At 42.8% G+C, this 14,610-nt stretch overlaps 2 protein-coding genes across 2 annotated transcripts in view; one reads left to right on the top strand and one right to left on the bottom strand.

Moving 5' to 3' along the window:
• LOC141047340 (uncharacterized) overlaps positions 1-3,608 on the top strand; it is a 220,077-nt gene extending 216,469 nt beyond the window's left edge. The window contains exon 12 of the mRNA XM_073542401.1: positions 1,927-3,608. Coding sequence (XP_073398502.1) covers positions 1,927-3,536 — 1,610 coding nt within the window. The 3' untranslated portion in view covers positions 3,537-3,608. The remainder of the gene's footprint in view (positions 1-1,926) is intronic.
• The window catches only part of LOC141047277 (uncharacterized), a 1,035,999-nt gene that overhangs the window by 660,940 nt on the left and 360,449 nt on the right, over positions 1-14,610 (bottom strand). The window lies entirely within an intron of this gene.

Here is a 14,610-nt window from a genome sequence, read left to right on the forward strand (position 1 = left end):
TGTGTTGGGGTTAGGGTTGGAGTTATAATAGGGGGTTTCCACTGTTTGGGCACATCAGGGGCTCTCCAAACGCAACATGGTATCTGATCTCAACTCCAGCCAAAAAAGTCAAATGGCGCTGCTTCCCTTCTGAGCTCTGCCATGCGCCCATATAGTGGTTTACCCCCACATATGGGGTATCAGCGTACTCAGGACAAATTGCACAGTAGCTTTTGGTGTCCTGGGTGTCCTGTTTCCCTTGGGAAAATAAAAATTGTGGGTGAAAAGATCATTTTTTTGGAAAAAATATGATTTTTTAATTGTACGGCTGTACGTTATAAACTTCTGTGAAGTCCTTGGGGGTTCAAAGTTCTCACCACACATCTAGATAAGTTCCTTGGGGGATCTAGTTTTCAAAATAGGGTCATTTGTGGGGCGTTTCCACTGTTGAGGCACATCAGGGGCTCTCCAAACGTGACATGGTGCCCGATGTCAATTCCAACCAATTTTGTTTTGAAAAAGTCAAACGAGCTCTGCCATGCGCCGTAACAGTGGTCCACCCCCACATATCAGGTATCAGCGTACTCAGGACAAATTGCACAATAACTTTTTTAGTACAATATCTCCTGTTCCCCTTGGTAAAATAAAAAAATTGGACCTGAAGTAATTTTTTTTGTGAAAAAAGTTAAATCTTCATTTTTTTAAACATTCAAAAAATTCTTGTGAAGCACCTGAAGGGTTAATAGACTTCTTGAATGTGGTTTTGAGCACCTTGAGGGGTGTAGTTTTTAGAATGGTGTCACTTTTGGGTATTTTTGGGTATCATATAGACCCCTGAAAGTGACTTCAAATGTGATTTGGTCCCTAAAAATAAAATGGTGTTGTAAAAATGAAAAATCGATGGTCAACTTTTAACCCTTATAACGGACAAAAAAATATTTTGGTTCCAAAATTGTGCTGATGTAAAGTAAATATGTGGGAAATGTTACTTATTTAGTTTTTTGTGTGCCATATCTCTGTGATTTAAGGGCATAAAAATTCGAAGTTGGAAAATTGCGAAATTTACAAAATTTTTGCCAAATTTCAGTTTTTTCACAAATAAACGCGTTATATGAATGAAATTTTACCAGTAACATGAAGTACAATATGTCACGAGAAAACATTGTCTGAATCACCGGGATCAATGGAAGCGTTCCAGAGTTATTACCTCATAAAGGGACAGTGGTCAGAATTGTAAAAATTGGCCCTGGCATTAACGTGTAAACCACCCTTGGGAATAAAGGGGTTAATCAAGGGGTACCAACAATTTTGACCACATGTGTAGGACGAGTGAATATACTGAATCCACAGCCACTTTCCAGAAATTAACATTCAGTGGATGTTGGAGAGTGAAAATTACACATTTGCCATTTCATTGCACAACACATAGTGCCCAGATTGTGTTCCAGGAGACACACACCACAAATTAAGTTGATTCTTCTCACTATAATATTGCTGAATACAGGGATCCTAAATGTTGTTTGAGCACACTGCAAGGCTCAGAAGTCAGAGCGGATTTAGCTGGATTGGTTTATAGAAACCTTGTTGCTTTTCAACAGCCTTTGAGCCACTAATAGTGTGGGAACCTCTGTTTCTCCATTGACAGATGATGGACCTGAGTAGTGACTTGTTTTCTGTGAGATGAGAATTGGTATTATTTTCCCCTACATAACATTGATTGGTTTCTTTTTATTCGATATTTGGAAGGCAGAATGAACAAACAGTTGAACACCACGCACTACTGGTTAATCCAGCAAGGTTTTCTTTTAGACTGTGAACTGTCATTGTCTTGGTAAATACAGTTTTTTACATAGCTTGCCATTATTATGGACAGCTTAAGTAGAAATATTCAAAAATATAAAACTCAAGGATATTTTATTAAAAATTAATTGTTTTTTATCTCAGCAGATGTCTGTACCAGGAGATCAGAGGGACAGCTGACATCTTCAGTTTTTAAATCAGATGATCTTGAGATCCTGCAAGATACCGTTGAAGTGATTGCTGTTACTCCAGATATACCATCATCCCTTCACAGCAAAGATCTGTCATCTGATCCTATGAAACAGATCCCATCTTCTGACTCATTATCGACTACTAAGGAAAATCAAAGTCACAAAACAGGCATTAAAAAACAAACTGCTCCTAAAAGAAAGAAGTCATTTTCATGTTCAGAATGTGGAAAATGTTTTAACTGGAAATGGAATCTTGTTATACACCAAAGAACTCACACAGGAGAGAAGCCTTTTTCATGTTCAGAATGTGAGAAATGTTTTAAACAGAAATCGGTGCTTGTTGCTCACCAGAGAACTCACACAGGGGAGAAGCCTTTTTCATGTTCAGAATGCGGGAAATGTTTTAACAACAAATCAGATTGTGTTAAGCACCAGAGAACTCACAAAGGGGAGAAGCCTTTTTCCTGTTCTGAATGTGGGAAATATTTTGCACAGAAATCTAATTTTCTTACCCACCAGAGAACTCACACAGGGGAGAAGCCTTTTTCCTGTTCAGAATGTGGGAAATATTTTAACCGGAAATCAGTTCTTGTTAGACATCAGAGCAGTCACACGGGGGAGAAGCCTTTTTCCTGTTCAGAATGTGGGAAATGTTTTAACAATAAATCAGATTGTGTTAAGCACCAGATAATTCACACAGGTGAGAAGCCTTTTTACTGTTCAGAATGTGGGAAATATTTTAACCGGAAATCGGTTCTTGTTAGACATCAGAGCAGTCACATGGGGGAGAAGCCTTTTTCCTGTTCAGAATGTGGGAAATGTTTTAACCAGAAATCACATCTTGTTAGTCACCAAAAAACTCACACAGGGGAGAAGCCTTTTTCCTGTTCAGAATGTGGAAAATATTTTAACCGGAAATCGGTTCTTGTTAGTCATCAGAGCAGTCACACGAAGGAGAAGCCTTTTTCCTGTTCAGAATGTGGGAAATATTTTAACCGGAAATCGGTTCTTGTTAGACATCAGAGCAGTCACACAGGGGAGAAGCCTTTTTCCTGTTCAGAATGTGGGAAATGTTTTAACCGGAAAGAGTATCTTGATAGCCACCAGAGAGCCCACACAGGGGAGAAGCCTTTTTCTTGTTCAGAATGTGGGAAATGTTTTAACCGGAAAGCGCATCTTGTTAGACATCAGAGGAGTCACACAGGGGAGAAGCTTTTTTCATGTTCAGAATGTGGGAAATGTTTTAACCAGAAATCAGAGCTTGTTACTCACCAGAAAACTCACACAGGGGAGAAACCTTTTTCCTGTTCAGAATGCGGGAAATATTTTAACCGGAAATCGGTTCTTGTTAGACATCAGAGCAGTCACACAGGGGCGAAGCCTTTTTCCTGTTCAGAATGTGGGAAATGTTTTAACCGGAAAGAGAATCTTGAGAGCCACCAGAGAGCTCACACAGGGGAGAAGCCTTTTTCTTGTTCAGAATGTGGAAAATGTTTTAACCGGAAATCGGTTCTTGTTAGACATCTGAGCAGTCACACAGAGGAGAAGCCTTTTTCATTTTCTTAATGTGGGAAATGTTTTACTTGGAAATCAGCTGTTAATAAACATCAGAGATGTCACATAGGGGATCTTCTTAAAGAGGTTGTCTCATCATTCTACCTATATATGGCTAGTTTTCTGACTGTTTTGGTTAACATGATACATGATTTTAGGTTTTTCTTTGTCTAGTGTCGCTTGAATATAGGTCAATATTAAATAGTCTCCCGATGAGTCACCTTTGGCGAGAACAACGAAACCCATAGAAGTGAGAGGCTTGGAGAGTGAGTGTGTATACATCACCTCACCCTATATACTGAGATGTGGGGTATATGTTTTTTTTCTATTAGTCACCTTCTGACTAACCTTCAGGGGGTAAATTATGGGTATAGTTTTGCATTTGGAATTAATAAAGTTTAGCTTCATCCTCTTGTCAGTGAATCTTCTAATCAAGGGATAATTTTTATATCTATCTATCTATCTATCTATCTATCTATCTCATATATAATTTTTTTTCCTCAGTGAACTCATTCCTCATGTATTGCCTCATTAAAATAAAAACACTCCACTTCAGCGGTGTCGAGACTCGCTGTCCCGGGGCTTATATGAGTTTCTTACATCATACCTTATCATTATACATAGGGGGCATTTATGCACACTTTATCGAAGTACAGTTTATCAAAGTACTGGCAGTTATAACATGGCAGTTAGACAGGGCAGGAGACAGGTAAGACATTTATATACATCTACTCCCTGTACATTTGGAGTACAACAAATATATACCATATGCATTTGTGTAATTTATATCCTGACCGCTGCATTCACACACATCCACCGCCCTGGCATTAACTCTCTACACTCCATCCATATCGGCCCCTCGCTTCTTTCCTCTCCTTTGTATAGCACTCACGCTCTTTTCACAGTGTTAAATTGCACAGATCGAGTCAGTCCCCCCATTCAACATAAGAGACGCTCTCACAAATCACTTAACCATCTGCTTACTCTTTCTATCCTCCTCCTAGTTTGCTGGAGACATCTCTCCCAACCCTGACCCCAATGTCATAGTAAGTTGAACCCCTCAACTGCTACACTCAGAAACCCCACTAAGAGGTAAAAGTGGCTGGGACCCTAGGAGGTAGCGACCATGCTATTTTAGAATTTTGGATAACTAGAGGCGGAAGACCGATGAAGACTCAAACGTCAAGGTTAGATTTCAGAAAGGCAGATTTTAAGGGATTCAGAAAGAGAATTGGAGGGATCCAATGGCTGGATATCCTTAAAGACAAAAATGTCCAGGAAGGATGGGAAATCTTGAAAAATGAAATTCTCAAAGCACAGTTGTTAACAATTCCAAAAAGAGGGAAGAATAGGAAGCATTTAAGGAAACCAGGATCGATGAACACAGAACTTAAGCACATGCTAAAAATGAAGAAAAAAATGTTTATAAAATGGAAAGGGAGGCATATCTAAAGAAGAATATAATGCTGTCTGCAGAACCTGCAGGGCACAAATCAGATTAGCTAAAGCTGAAAATGAATGAGGCTTGCAAGAGATGTCAAAAGCAATAATAAAGGATTTTGGGGATATGTCAAAAGTAAAAGAAAAGTCAAAGATGCTTTAGGATTTTTACAGGATGAAAATGATGAAATGGTAAGACAGGATGTTGAGAAGGCTGAACTTTTAAATTCCTATTTTGCATCTGTTTTCTCTCAGAAAGGAAATGTAACATCAACTGTTCTTCACTGTTCTATTAAGGGAATAGAAGAATCCAGGATATCTATAAACAGAAAGATAGTGAGGAAACACTTAGCTAACCTAAATGAATTCAAGTCTCCAGGTCCAGATGAATTACACCCCAGAGTACTGAAGGAGATAGCAGAAGAAATTTTTGAACCCCTCTCCATAATCTTTGAAAATTCTTGGAGAAGAGAAGTGCCAGAAGACTGGAGAAGAGCAAATGTTGTTCCTATCTTCAAAAAGGGGAAGAAGGTGGACCCAGGTAACTATAGGCCGGTGAGTCTGACTTTATTAAACAACATGTATGTCAGTACCTGGATAAGAATGAAGTGATTAAACAGAGTCAGCATGGGTTTGTAACTAATAAGTCATGTCAGACTAACTTAATTTCCTTCTATGACGGAATCACTGATTGGGTGGATCAAGGAAATGCTGTAGATATAGTATATCTTGACTTCAGCAAAGCATTTGACAAAGTCTCTCATACAATCCTTGTTGAAAAAATGACTAAGTATGGAATGGACAAGGCAACTGTTAGGTGGATTCATAACTGGCTTAGTGATCAGACCCAAAGAGTGGTTGTAAATGGCTGCACATCCAGTTGGAAGAATATCTCAAGTGGGGTACCACAGGGCTCTGTCCTGGGCCCTGTATTGTTCAACATCTTTATCAACGATTTAGATGAAGGAATTGAGGGTAAACTGATTAAATTTGCTGATGACACAAAGCTAGGAGGGATAGCTAATACTAGAGAAGAGAGAGAGGATTCAAAAAGAGATAAATAAACTGGAGAAGTGGGCAGCAACTAACAGAATGGTTTTTAACAGGGAGAAATGCAAAGTACTACATCTGGGCAATAAAAATGAAAAAAGCATATACAGAATGGGAGGAATAGGGCTAAGTGACAGCACATGTGAAAAAGACTTGGGTATACTAATAGATCACAGACTGAATATGAGTCAACAGCGTGATGCAGCAGCAAAAAAGGCAAATGCAATTCTAGGATGTGTTAACAGAAGCATATAGTCTAGATCACGTGAAGTCATTATTTCCCTCTACTCCTCTTTGGTCAGACCTCATCTGGAATATTGTGTCCAGTTTTGGGCACCACATTTTAAAAAAGACATCAACAAACTGGAGCAAGTTCAGAAAAGAGCGGCCAGTATGGTGACCGGTCTGCAAACCCTGTCTTATGAGGAAAGGTTGCAGGATTTGGGAATGTTTAGTTTGCAAAAGAGAAGACTGGGAGGAGACTTAATAGCTGTCTACAAATATCTAAAGGACTGTCACATTGCAGAAGGATCAACTTTATTCTCATTTGCACTCGGAAAGACTAGAAGCAATGGGATGAAACTGAATGGGAGGAGACACAGATTAGATATTAGAAAAAACTTTTTGACAGTTAGAGTGATCAATGAGTGGAACAGGCTGCCACGAGAAGTGGTGAGTTCTCCTTCAATGGAAGTCTTCAAACAGAGGCTGGACAGACATCTGACTGGGATGATTTAGCGAATCCTGCTTTGAGCAGAGGGTTGGACCAGATGGCCCAGGAGGTCCCTTCCAACTCTACGATTCTATGATTCTTAATATTCCCTGCATGCCATCTGTCTCTCTTAATTGTGCACTTTGGAATTCTCACTCAGTGTGTAACAAACTCTCCTTCATTCATGACTTTTTCCTTTCTAATTCTCTTAACCTCCTGGCTCTTACTGAAACCTGGATCCAGCAGTCAGACACTACCGCTGCTGCTGCTCTTTCATATGGTGGACTACACTTCTCTTATAATCCAAGATCAGACAATAGAGCAGGTGGAGGCGTTGTTCTGCTCCTATCACCAAAATGTACCTTTCAGGTTATCCCTCAAGTACCCTCACTTGTCTTCCCTTCTTTTGAGGTCCATGCCATCAGACTCTACACCCCCTTCTCCATGCGAGTGGCAGTGGTGTATCGTCCTCCCGGCCCCTCCCATCAGTTCCTGGATTATTTTGCCACTTGGCTTCCACATTTTCTCTCCTGTGACATCCCTACCCTCATCATGGGAGATTTCAACATCCCCATTGCTCTTCCCCTCTCCCCATCTGCTACTCACCTTTTATATCTAACCTCCTCGTTTGGCCTTTTGCAGCTTACTAATTCTCCAACGCATGAAGACGGAAATTCCCACGACTTGGTCTTCTCTCGGCTTGTGGATGACTTTGCAAACTCCCCTCTCCCGCTCTCTGACCACAATCTTCTTTCTTTCTCTATCAAGAACTGCCAGGCTGCTCAGGTCACCCCCACTGTCCAGACTTATAGAAACATACAGGCCATTAACACCCAGAAACTTACGAAGAACTTGCAGTCTTCATTAGCCCCTATCTCCTCCCTCTCATGTCCTGATTCTGAAGTGAAGCATTACAATGAAACAGTTCAAAGTGCCCTGGATGATTTGCACCTGCTATAAATAGAACACCACAACACAGATGGCGACAACCCTGGCACACCCTGCATACATGTTTCTTGCAACGGTGCTCCAGGTGCGCCGAACGTCTGTGGAGAAAATCCAATCTACACGAAGATTTCATCAATTATAAGTTTATGCTTCGAACATACAACACTGCCCTTCACCTCTCCAAACAAACCTATTTTAAAACCCTCATCACCTCACTGTCCAATAACCCGAAACGTCTCTTTGACACTTTTCATTCTCTACTCAACCCAAGAGTAGAGGCCCCAACCACGGAGCACCGAGCTGACGATCTGGCCAATTACTTCAAAGAAAAAATTGACCAGATCCGACAGGAAATTATCTCCCAATCACCTCATACTATGCACTGTCCTCCCTCCCCCTCTGCATCTAGCTCACTCTCTGATTTTGAAGCAGTCACAGAAGAAGAAGTAAGCAGGCTCCTTGCATCTTCTCGCCCAACCACTTGCATCAGTGACCCATTTCCGTCACATCTCCTCCAGTCCCTTTCCCCTGTTGTCACCACTCACCTAGCTAAAATATTTAACCTCTCTCTCTCTTCTGGTATCTTTCCCTCCTCATTTAAGCATGCCATCATACATCCACTACTTAAAAAAACATCCCTCGACCAAAATTGTGCAGCTAACTATAGACCTGTCTCTAATCTTCCATTCATCTCTAAACTCCTGGAATGCCTGGTCCACTCCCATCTTATCCGCTATCTCTCTGATAACTCTTCTCGACCCTCTCCAATCCGGCTTCCGCTTCTTACACTCTACTGAAACTGCCCTCACTAAAGTCTCTAATGATCTACTAACAGCTAAATCTAATGGTCATTACTCCATGCTAATTCTCTTGGATCTCTCTGCAGCATTCGACACTGTGGATCATTAGCTCCTTTTCACTATGCTCCGTTCCATTGGCCTCAAGGACACCGTTCTCTCCTGGTTCTCCTCCTATCTCTCTGACCGCTCCTTTACTGTATCTTTTGCCGGTTCCTCCTCCTCTCACCTTCCCCTTACTGTTGGGGTTCCTCAAGGATCAGTCCTAGGCCCCCTCCTCTTCTCCTTGTACACTGCCCCTATTGGTCAAACAATCAGTAGATTTGGTTTCCAGTACCATCTATATGCTGATGATACCCAATTATACCCTTCTTCTCCTGACATCACGCCAGCCTTTCTAGAAAACATCGGCGATTGTCTAAATGCTGTGTCTAACATCATGTCCTCACTCTATCTGAAACTGAACCTGTCAAAGACTGAACTCCTTGTGTTTCCTCCCTCTACTAATGTACCTATACCCGACATTGCCATTTCTGTGTGTGGCTCCACTATTACTCTCCAGCAACATGCCCGCTGTCTTGGGGTCATACTTGATTCCGAGCTTTCTTTTGCCTCCCACATTCGATCACTGGCTCGCTCTTGTCATCTGCACCTCAAAAACATTTCTAGAATTCGACCTTTTCTTACTTTTGAGTCTGCAAAAACTCTTACTGTTTCTCTTATTCATTCTCGTCTCGACTATTGTAACTCTCTTCTAATCGGTCTCCATCTTACCAAACTCTCCCCTCTCCAATCTGTCTTGAATGCTGCAGCCAGGATCATATTCCTCACCAATCGTTATACCGATGCCTCTACCTTGTGCCAGTCATCACACTGGCTACCCATCCACTTCAGAATTCAGTATAATCTTATTACCCTCACCCACAAAGCTCTTCATGGCTCAGCACCACCCTACATCTCCTCCCTTGTTTCAGTATACCACCCTACCCGTGCCCTCCGTTCTGCTGATGACCTGAGGTTAGCATCCTCAATAATCAGAACCTCCCACTCCCGTCTCCAAGACTTTACACGTGCTGCGCCAATTCTTTGGAATGCACTTCCCAGGTCAATACGATTAGTCCCCAATCCCCACAATTTTAAGCGTTCCCTGAAAATGCATTTATTCAGACTGGCCTATCGCCTCAACATATTAACCTAATCTATCCCTGTGTGGCACAGCCAAAAGTTTTACCATAACCAGGTTCCCCACATCATGTTCCCACATGCTTTATGCATCCATTAGCCCTCTGTGTCTGTACTGTTACACACTTAACATTATGGCTGGTCCTTACAATCAGGGCAACTGTTACCACCCACCTTTCGTGTCTCCCTTTTTTTTCCTCATAGATTGTAAGCTTGCGAGCAGGGCCCTCACTCCTCTTGGTATTTGTTATAATCTATGTGATTATTGTTATGCTGTAATGTCTATTGTCTGTACAAATCCCCTTCGAAATGTAAAGTGCTGCGGAATATGTCGGCGCTATAGAAATAAAAATTATTATTATTATCATACGAGCCCTGCAACCAATCAGCAGCAGCTTCACTGTTCCCACCTTCGGACGTATTGAGCATCAACAGGAAGCCAGGGCCGCGGCTGCTCTCTGACTGCCTCATAAAGCTCGATTTGTCCAAAAGAGGGAAAGTGACACTAGCGCTGATTGGGCACAGGACTCACATGATCTAAAAACCTCAAAAGAGACCCAATAATGCAAGTTCCAACACCACTGAAATGGCGCCATCATGGGAGGTTTGTCCAGAAAAAAGAAAAAAATTCCAGCTATGAAAAGATCCATTTATTGAGTGAAAAGTCAGACAGAGTTCACATGATTGTTTCTATTACGCGTTTCGAACACCCACACTGTGTTCTTTATCAAAAAAGCTGGCGACAATGCTGGCAAATGCCTTTTTGTACACAGCTATAGCCAATAGAAAATGATGATACACATGTGTCACATACAATTAATTAAAATTACCCCATATGGGTAAGAATTACTAAGACATGTAGAAAAGCATATATCAATTACTAAGACATGTAGAAAAGCATTTAACAGTTAACCACCATTAATAACAAGAAAAAAAGATAACGCAAAAAAAAAAAAAAAAAACACCATCATAATTGTTTGCATAGTTTAACAATTCAATGTCCACACATTAATAATGATATAAGATCTCCTTTCGTGCATTTAAACCGCTGGGTGTGCATATTCCCAAGCAGAAGATCCAATAAGCGTTTTCTGACATTTCCTACTCACGGTTGCTTCATAATTCTTTCAATGCCTGTTACTCTGAGAGATGAAATGTTTCTCTGATGGTGAGAAATAAAATGTTTGGAAGCTGAAGAAACATTGCGGTTGAAGCTCCCTACCGAAATAATATCCGTAATATGTTCGGAAATGCGGGTTTTTAGAGGTCTGGTAGCACACCCAATGTAACTAAGGTCACATATCATGCAGTTAATCAAATACACAACATTCCTAGAGTTACAATTAATATATTGAGAAATCCTGTATTGTTTGGAATTGTCACAGTTAGGCCGGTTTCACATTTGCGTTACAGGCCGCAGCGCCGGCCTGCGCACGGCCGCTGCTAAGCCCCGCCCCCTGCCACGCCTCCGGCGGTAGCTCCGCCTCCGGGCGCCTGCATCCTTTTGACGGTGCGCCAACCAGCGCCAAACGCAACCTGTTGCAATTTGGTTGCGCTCGGCGCACCGTCAAAAGGATGCAGGCGCCGCCAAACGCATACTGCGCACAGCCTGCGTCCTCAGTGATAAAGATAGGGGACGCATGACGCATGCAGCGTCATGCGCCCGGAGGCGGAGCTACCGCCGGAGGTGCGGCAGGGGGCGGGGCTTAGCGGCGGCCGTGCGCAGGCCGGTGCTGCGTCCTGTAACGCAAATGTGAGACCGGCCTTACAAAACTTATGAGTCACCACAGAGTGAGCGCATGTTCTACAACGCATAGGACCGCACTTAAAAAAGCCAGAATAATTAAGCCTTGTTTTTTGAATTTTATCTGGAGAAAATAAACTGGGTGAACTGATGTTACCAATGGTAATTGCCTTTTTGGCTACTAAATGACAACCAGGTGACAAAATGAATGATAAAATTTCATCTCCGTATAAAATGGGAAGACGCTGTTGAATAATCGATTTAATCGAATTAAATTGTGGACTATATTGTACAGATAACACCATTTTTTTATGTAAATAATCACTTAGTTTATTACACTTGGGAGCAAAAAAGTCGCACCTGTTTTTCTTCCGCACAATATTAGTAGCTCTATTTAAAGACCATTCAGGATATCCTCTCTTTCTTAATTTATTGTAACACAATTCCATCTGCTTCTTAGTTTCTAAAGAATCATTGCAATTTCTGGATACTCTAATTAATTCTCCCACAGGGATGGATCTGGTTGTATGATGTGGATGGCTACTGCGGTCATGTAGAATACTATTCCCAGACATACAGTAGGTTTAGAGTAGGTAGTAGTAGTAGTAGAAATGCACATACCAACATGACCCCGCTATGTGAGATCTAAAAAAGAGATGGAAAAATTGTCCAATTCACAGGTAAACCTCAGATTGAATTCATTGCTGTTCAGATAATTGATAAATTCCGGTATGGCAGATACATCGCCCCTCCAAACAAGGAGGGTATCATCGATATATCTGCCATACCAGAATATCGAAGACACAAAAGGGTTGCACAAGGAGTAAAGAAAAAGTTCCTCCCAATAGGACATTACCAAATAAGCAACCGAAGGAGAATATTTGCACCCATGGACACTCCTCTGCATTGAAGATAAAAATTCTGATCAAACAGAAAATAATTATGATGTAATAAAAAATGCAACACCTGCAAGACAAATTGTGAAAAATCAGACGTGTATTCACTATACTTATGCAAATGATGTTCCACAGCCATAATAGAAACCTTTTCAGGTATTGATGTATAGGAAACTACATCACAACTAATCCAGCAAAAATTATCCTTCCATACTACATCTGACAGTTGTTCAAGAACATCCTTAGTATCCCTAAGAAAGCCAGGTGTGCGAATGCAGAGGGGTTGTAATATAGAGTCAAGCCACTGACTGAGATGTTCAGTGACTGACCCTATCCCAGAAATAATGGGGCGCATTGGTGGCGGTAAAACACCCTTGTGAACTTTAGGCAAAGCATGTGTGGAACACCCAGGGGTATGGTCGCCACAGTGGCTTTGCCTTCCTCCAGGGGAGGGTAATGCCAGGCTTGGAAGCAGTGATAGGTCTCTCCAGCAGTTAACCTAATGCATGCAGCACAGTTCCACTCCAGGCCAGCAGGGGGAACTCTGAACCAGAATGAAGGGGAGGGGGTGCTCCCTGAAGGCCGAGAGGAAGGAGTGGTCAGTTGGTTGAAGGAGGTCCACGTGTGCAGACGTATGGAGGGAAGTGGAGGTTGAGCTCCGGGTGGAGAGCTCCCTCACTGCAAGAGGGCAAGAACTGGAGCCTGGTCTCCATGGTGGTACGGATACTAACGGTCCTGCCACAGATACCAGAGGAGTAGGAGGCTGTAAATGCCCTGCTCCCATCCGAGACTTGGGACACAACAACAATTGAATAGAGAGCCTGGACTCAGGCGAGGAGTCCCCGAGAGAGGCTACAGCTGTCTGTCATACAAGTATAGTTCTAGGAACATCTGAAGAGAGGCATTCGAGAGTAACTAAGTACTGGGGTGCTTCACACCACAAGGCGCTAGGAAGGAGACTGCACAGCCCTTCTGCTGAGAGAGAATCCTGATCTGCTTCCAGGCTAACCTGCTCCAATACCATCTGTAATCAGGACCCTGGACTGCATATACTAAGTAAAGGTACAGAAACTGCAACCGCTGTGTCTTGTCTGTTCCCTACGCTTCCAGCACTGCTACATCCCCATGCTGGTTACATCTACACTGCCCTGGGACTACAGCTCCACCTGTGGGGAGCTTTTACATCTTTGCTGCACCCTACCATCAGTCCCAGTGGATCTGTATGCAGCGTTGGCCTAACACCATACTTGCCAAACACCACGGGTGGTGTCACAAACTATTCTACCATTAACTACATCTCCCATTACTTGGGCGCCCAGGGCCACGGACCGGGCCACCGCTGCTGTGACGCATTCCCCTGACACCGGCCCGGTGCCGAGTACCCCACAGCCCTGGGAGGGCGACCCACATGCATGATTGGAAGTACCGGGCAATCAATCCTAAGATAATCATACTGTGATTTACTGATAACACCTAAAGAAAGTCCCTCCTCAATCAATTTAAATGTTTCTATCTATCTACCTATATATAGATTTTTTTTTTCCTCATTGAACTCATTCCTCATGTATTGCCTCATTAAAATAAAAACACTCCACTTCAGTGGTGTCGAGACTCTCTGTCCCGGGGCTTATACAAGTTTCATACATCATACGAGCCCTGCGCCCAATCAGTGGCAGCTTCACTGTTCCCACCTTCGGACGTATTGAACATCAACAGAAAGCCAGGGCCGCGGCTGCTCTGACTGCCTCATGAAGCTCGATTTGTCCAAAAGAGGGAAAGTGACACTAGCGCTGATTGGGCACAGGGCACACATGATCTAAAAACCTCAAGAGACCCAATAATGCAAGTTCCAACACCACTGAAATGGTGCCATCATGGGAGGTTTGTATACGTATTTTCATTTTAACAGGACCATGTTAAAAGGAGAGCGGGAGTTCTGCGGGGCGATTCCTGGTCCATGTGGTTTCGGCTAGCGGGACGGGGCACCCGCTGACCCTCCATGTCTCCACTGGCATGCTTTAATAGTCACCATGGGAGACTAGAAGCTGCCATAACCTGATCATCTGTATGTATCAGATTTCATCACTTGCTATGAGCGCCGACCACCGGGCAGTGCTCATAGGATCCGGCAGTGACAACCATAGAGGTCTGCTGAAGACCTCTGGTTGTCATGGCAACCCATTGATGACCAGCAATCATGTTACAGGGTCACCGATGGGTGGGATTTCCTGTCCATCATGTGCTGGAAAAGATGTGGGCTCAGGGCCGGAGCCCACATCAAAGGCAGGGAGTCCGACATCAGCGTACATTTACACCC

Source organism: Dendrobates tinctorius, unplaced genomic scaffold (assembly GCF_039654945.1).
Source record: "Dendrobates tinctorius isolate UK_male_01 unplaced genomic scaffold, ASM3965494v1 ptg000126l, whole genome shotgun sequence".
NCBI classification, from domain to species: domain Eukaryota; kingdom Metazoa; phylum Chordata; class Amphibia; order Anura; family Dendrobatidae; genus Dendrobates; species Dendrobates tinctorius.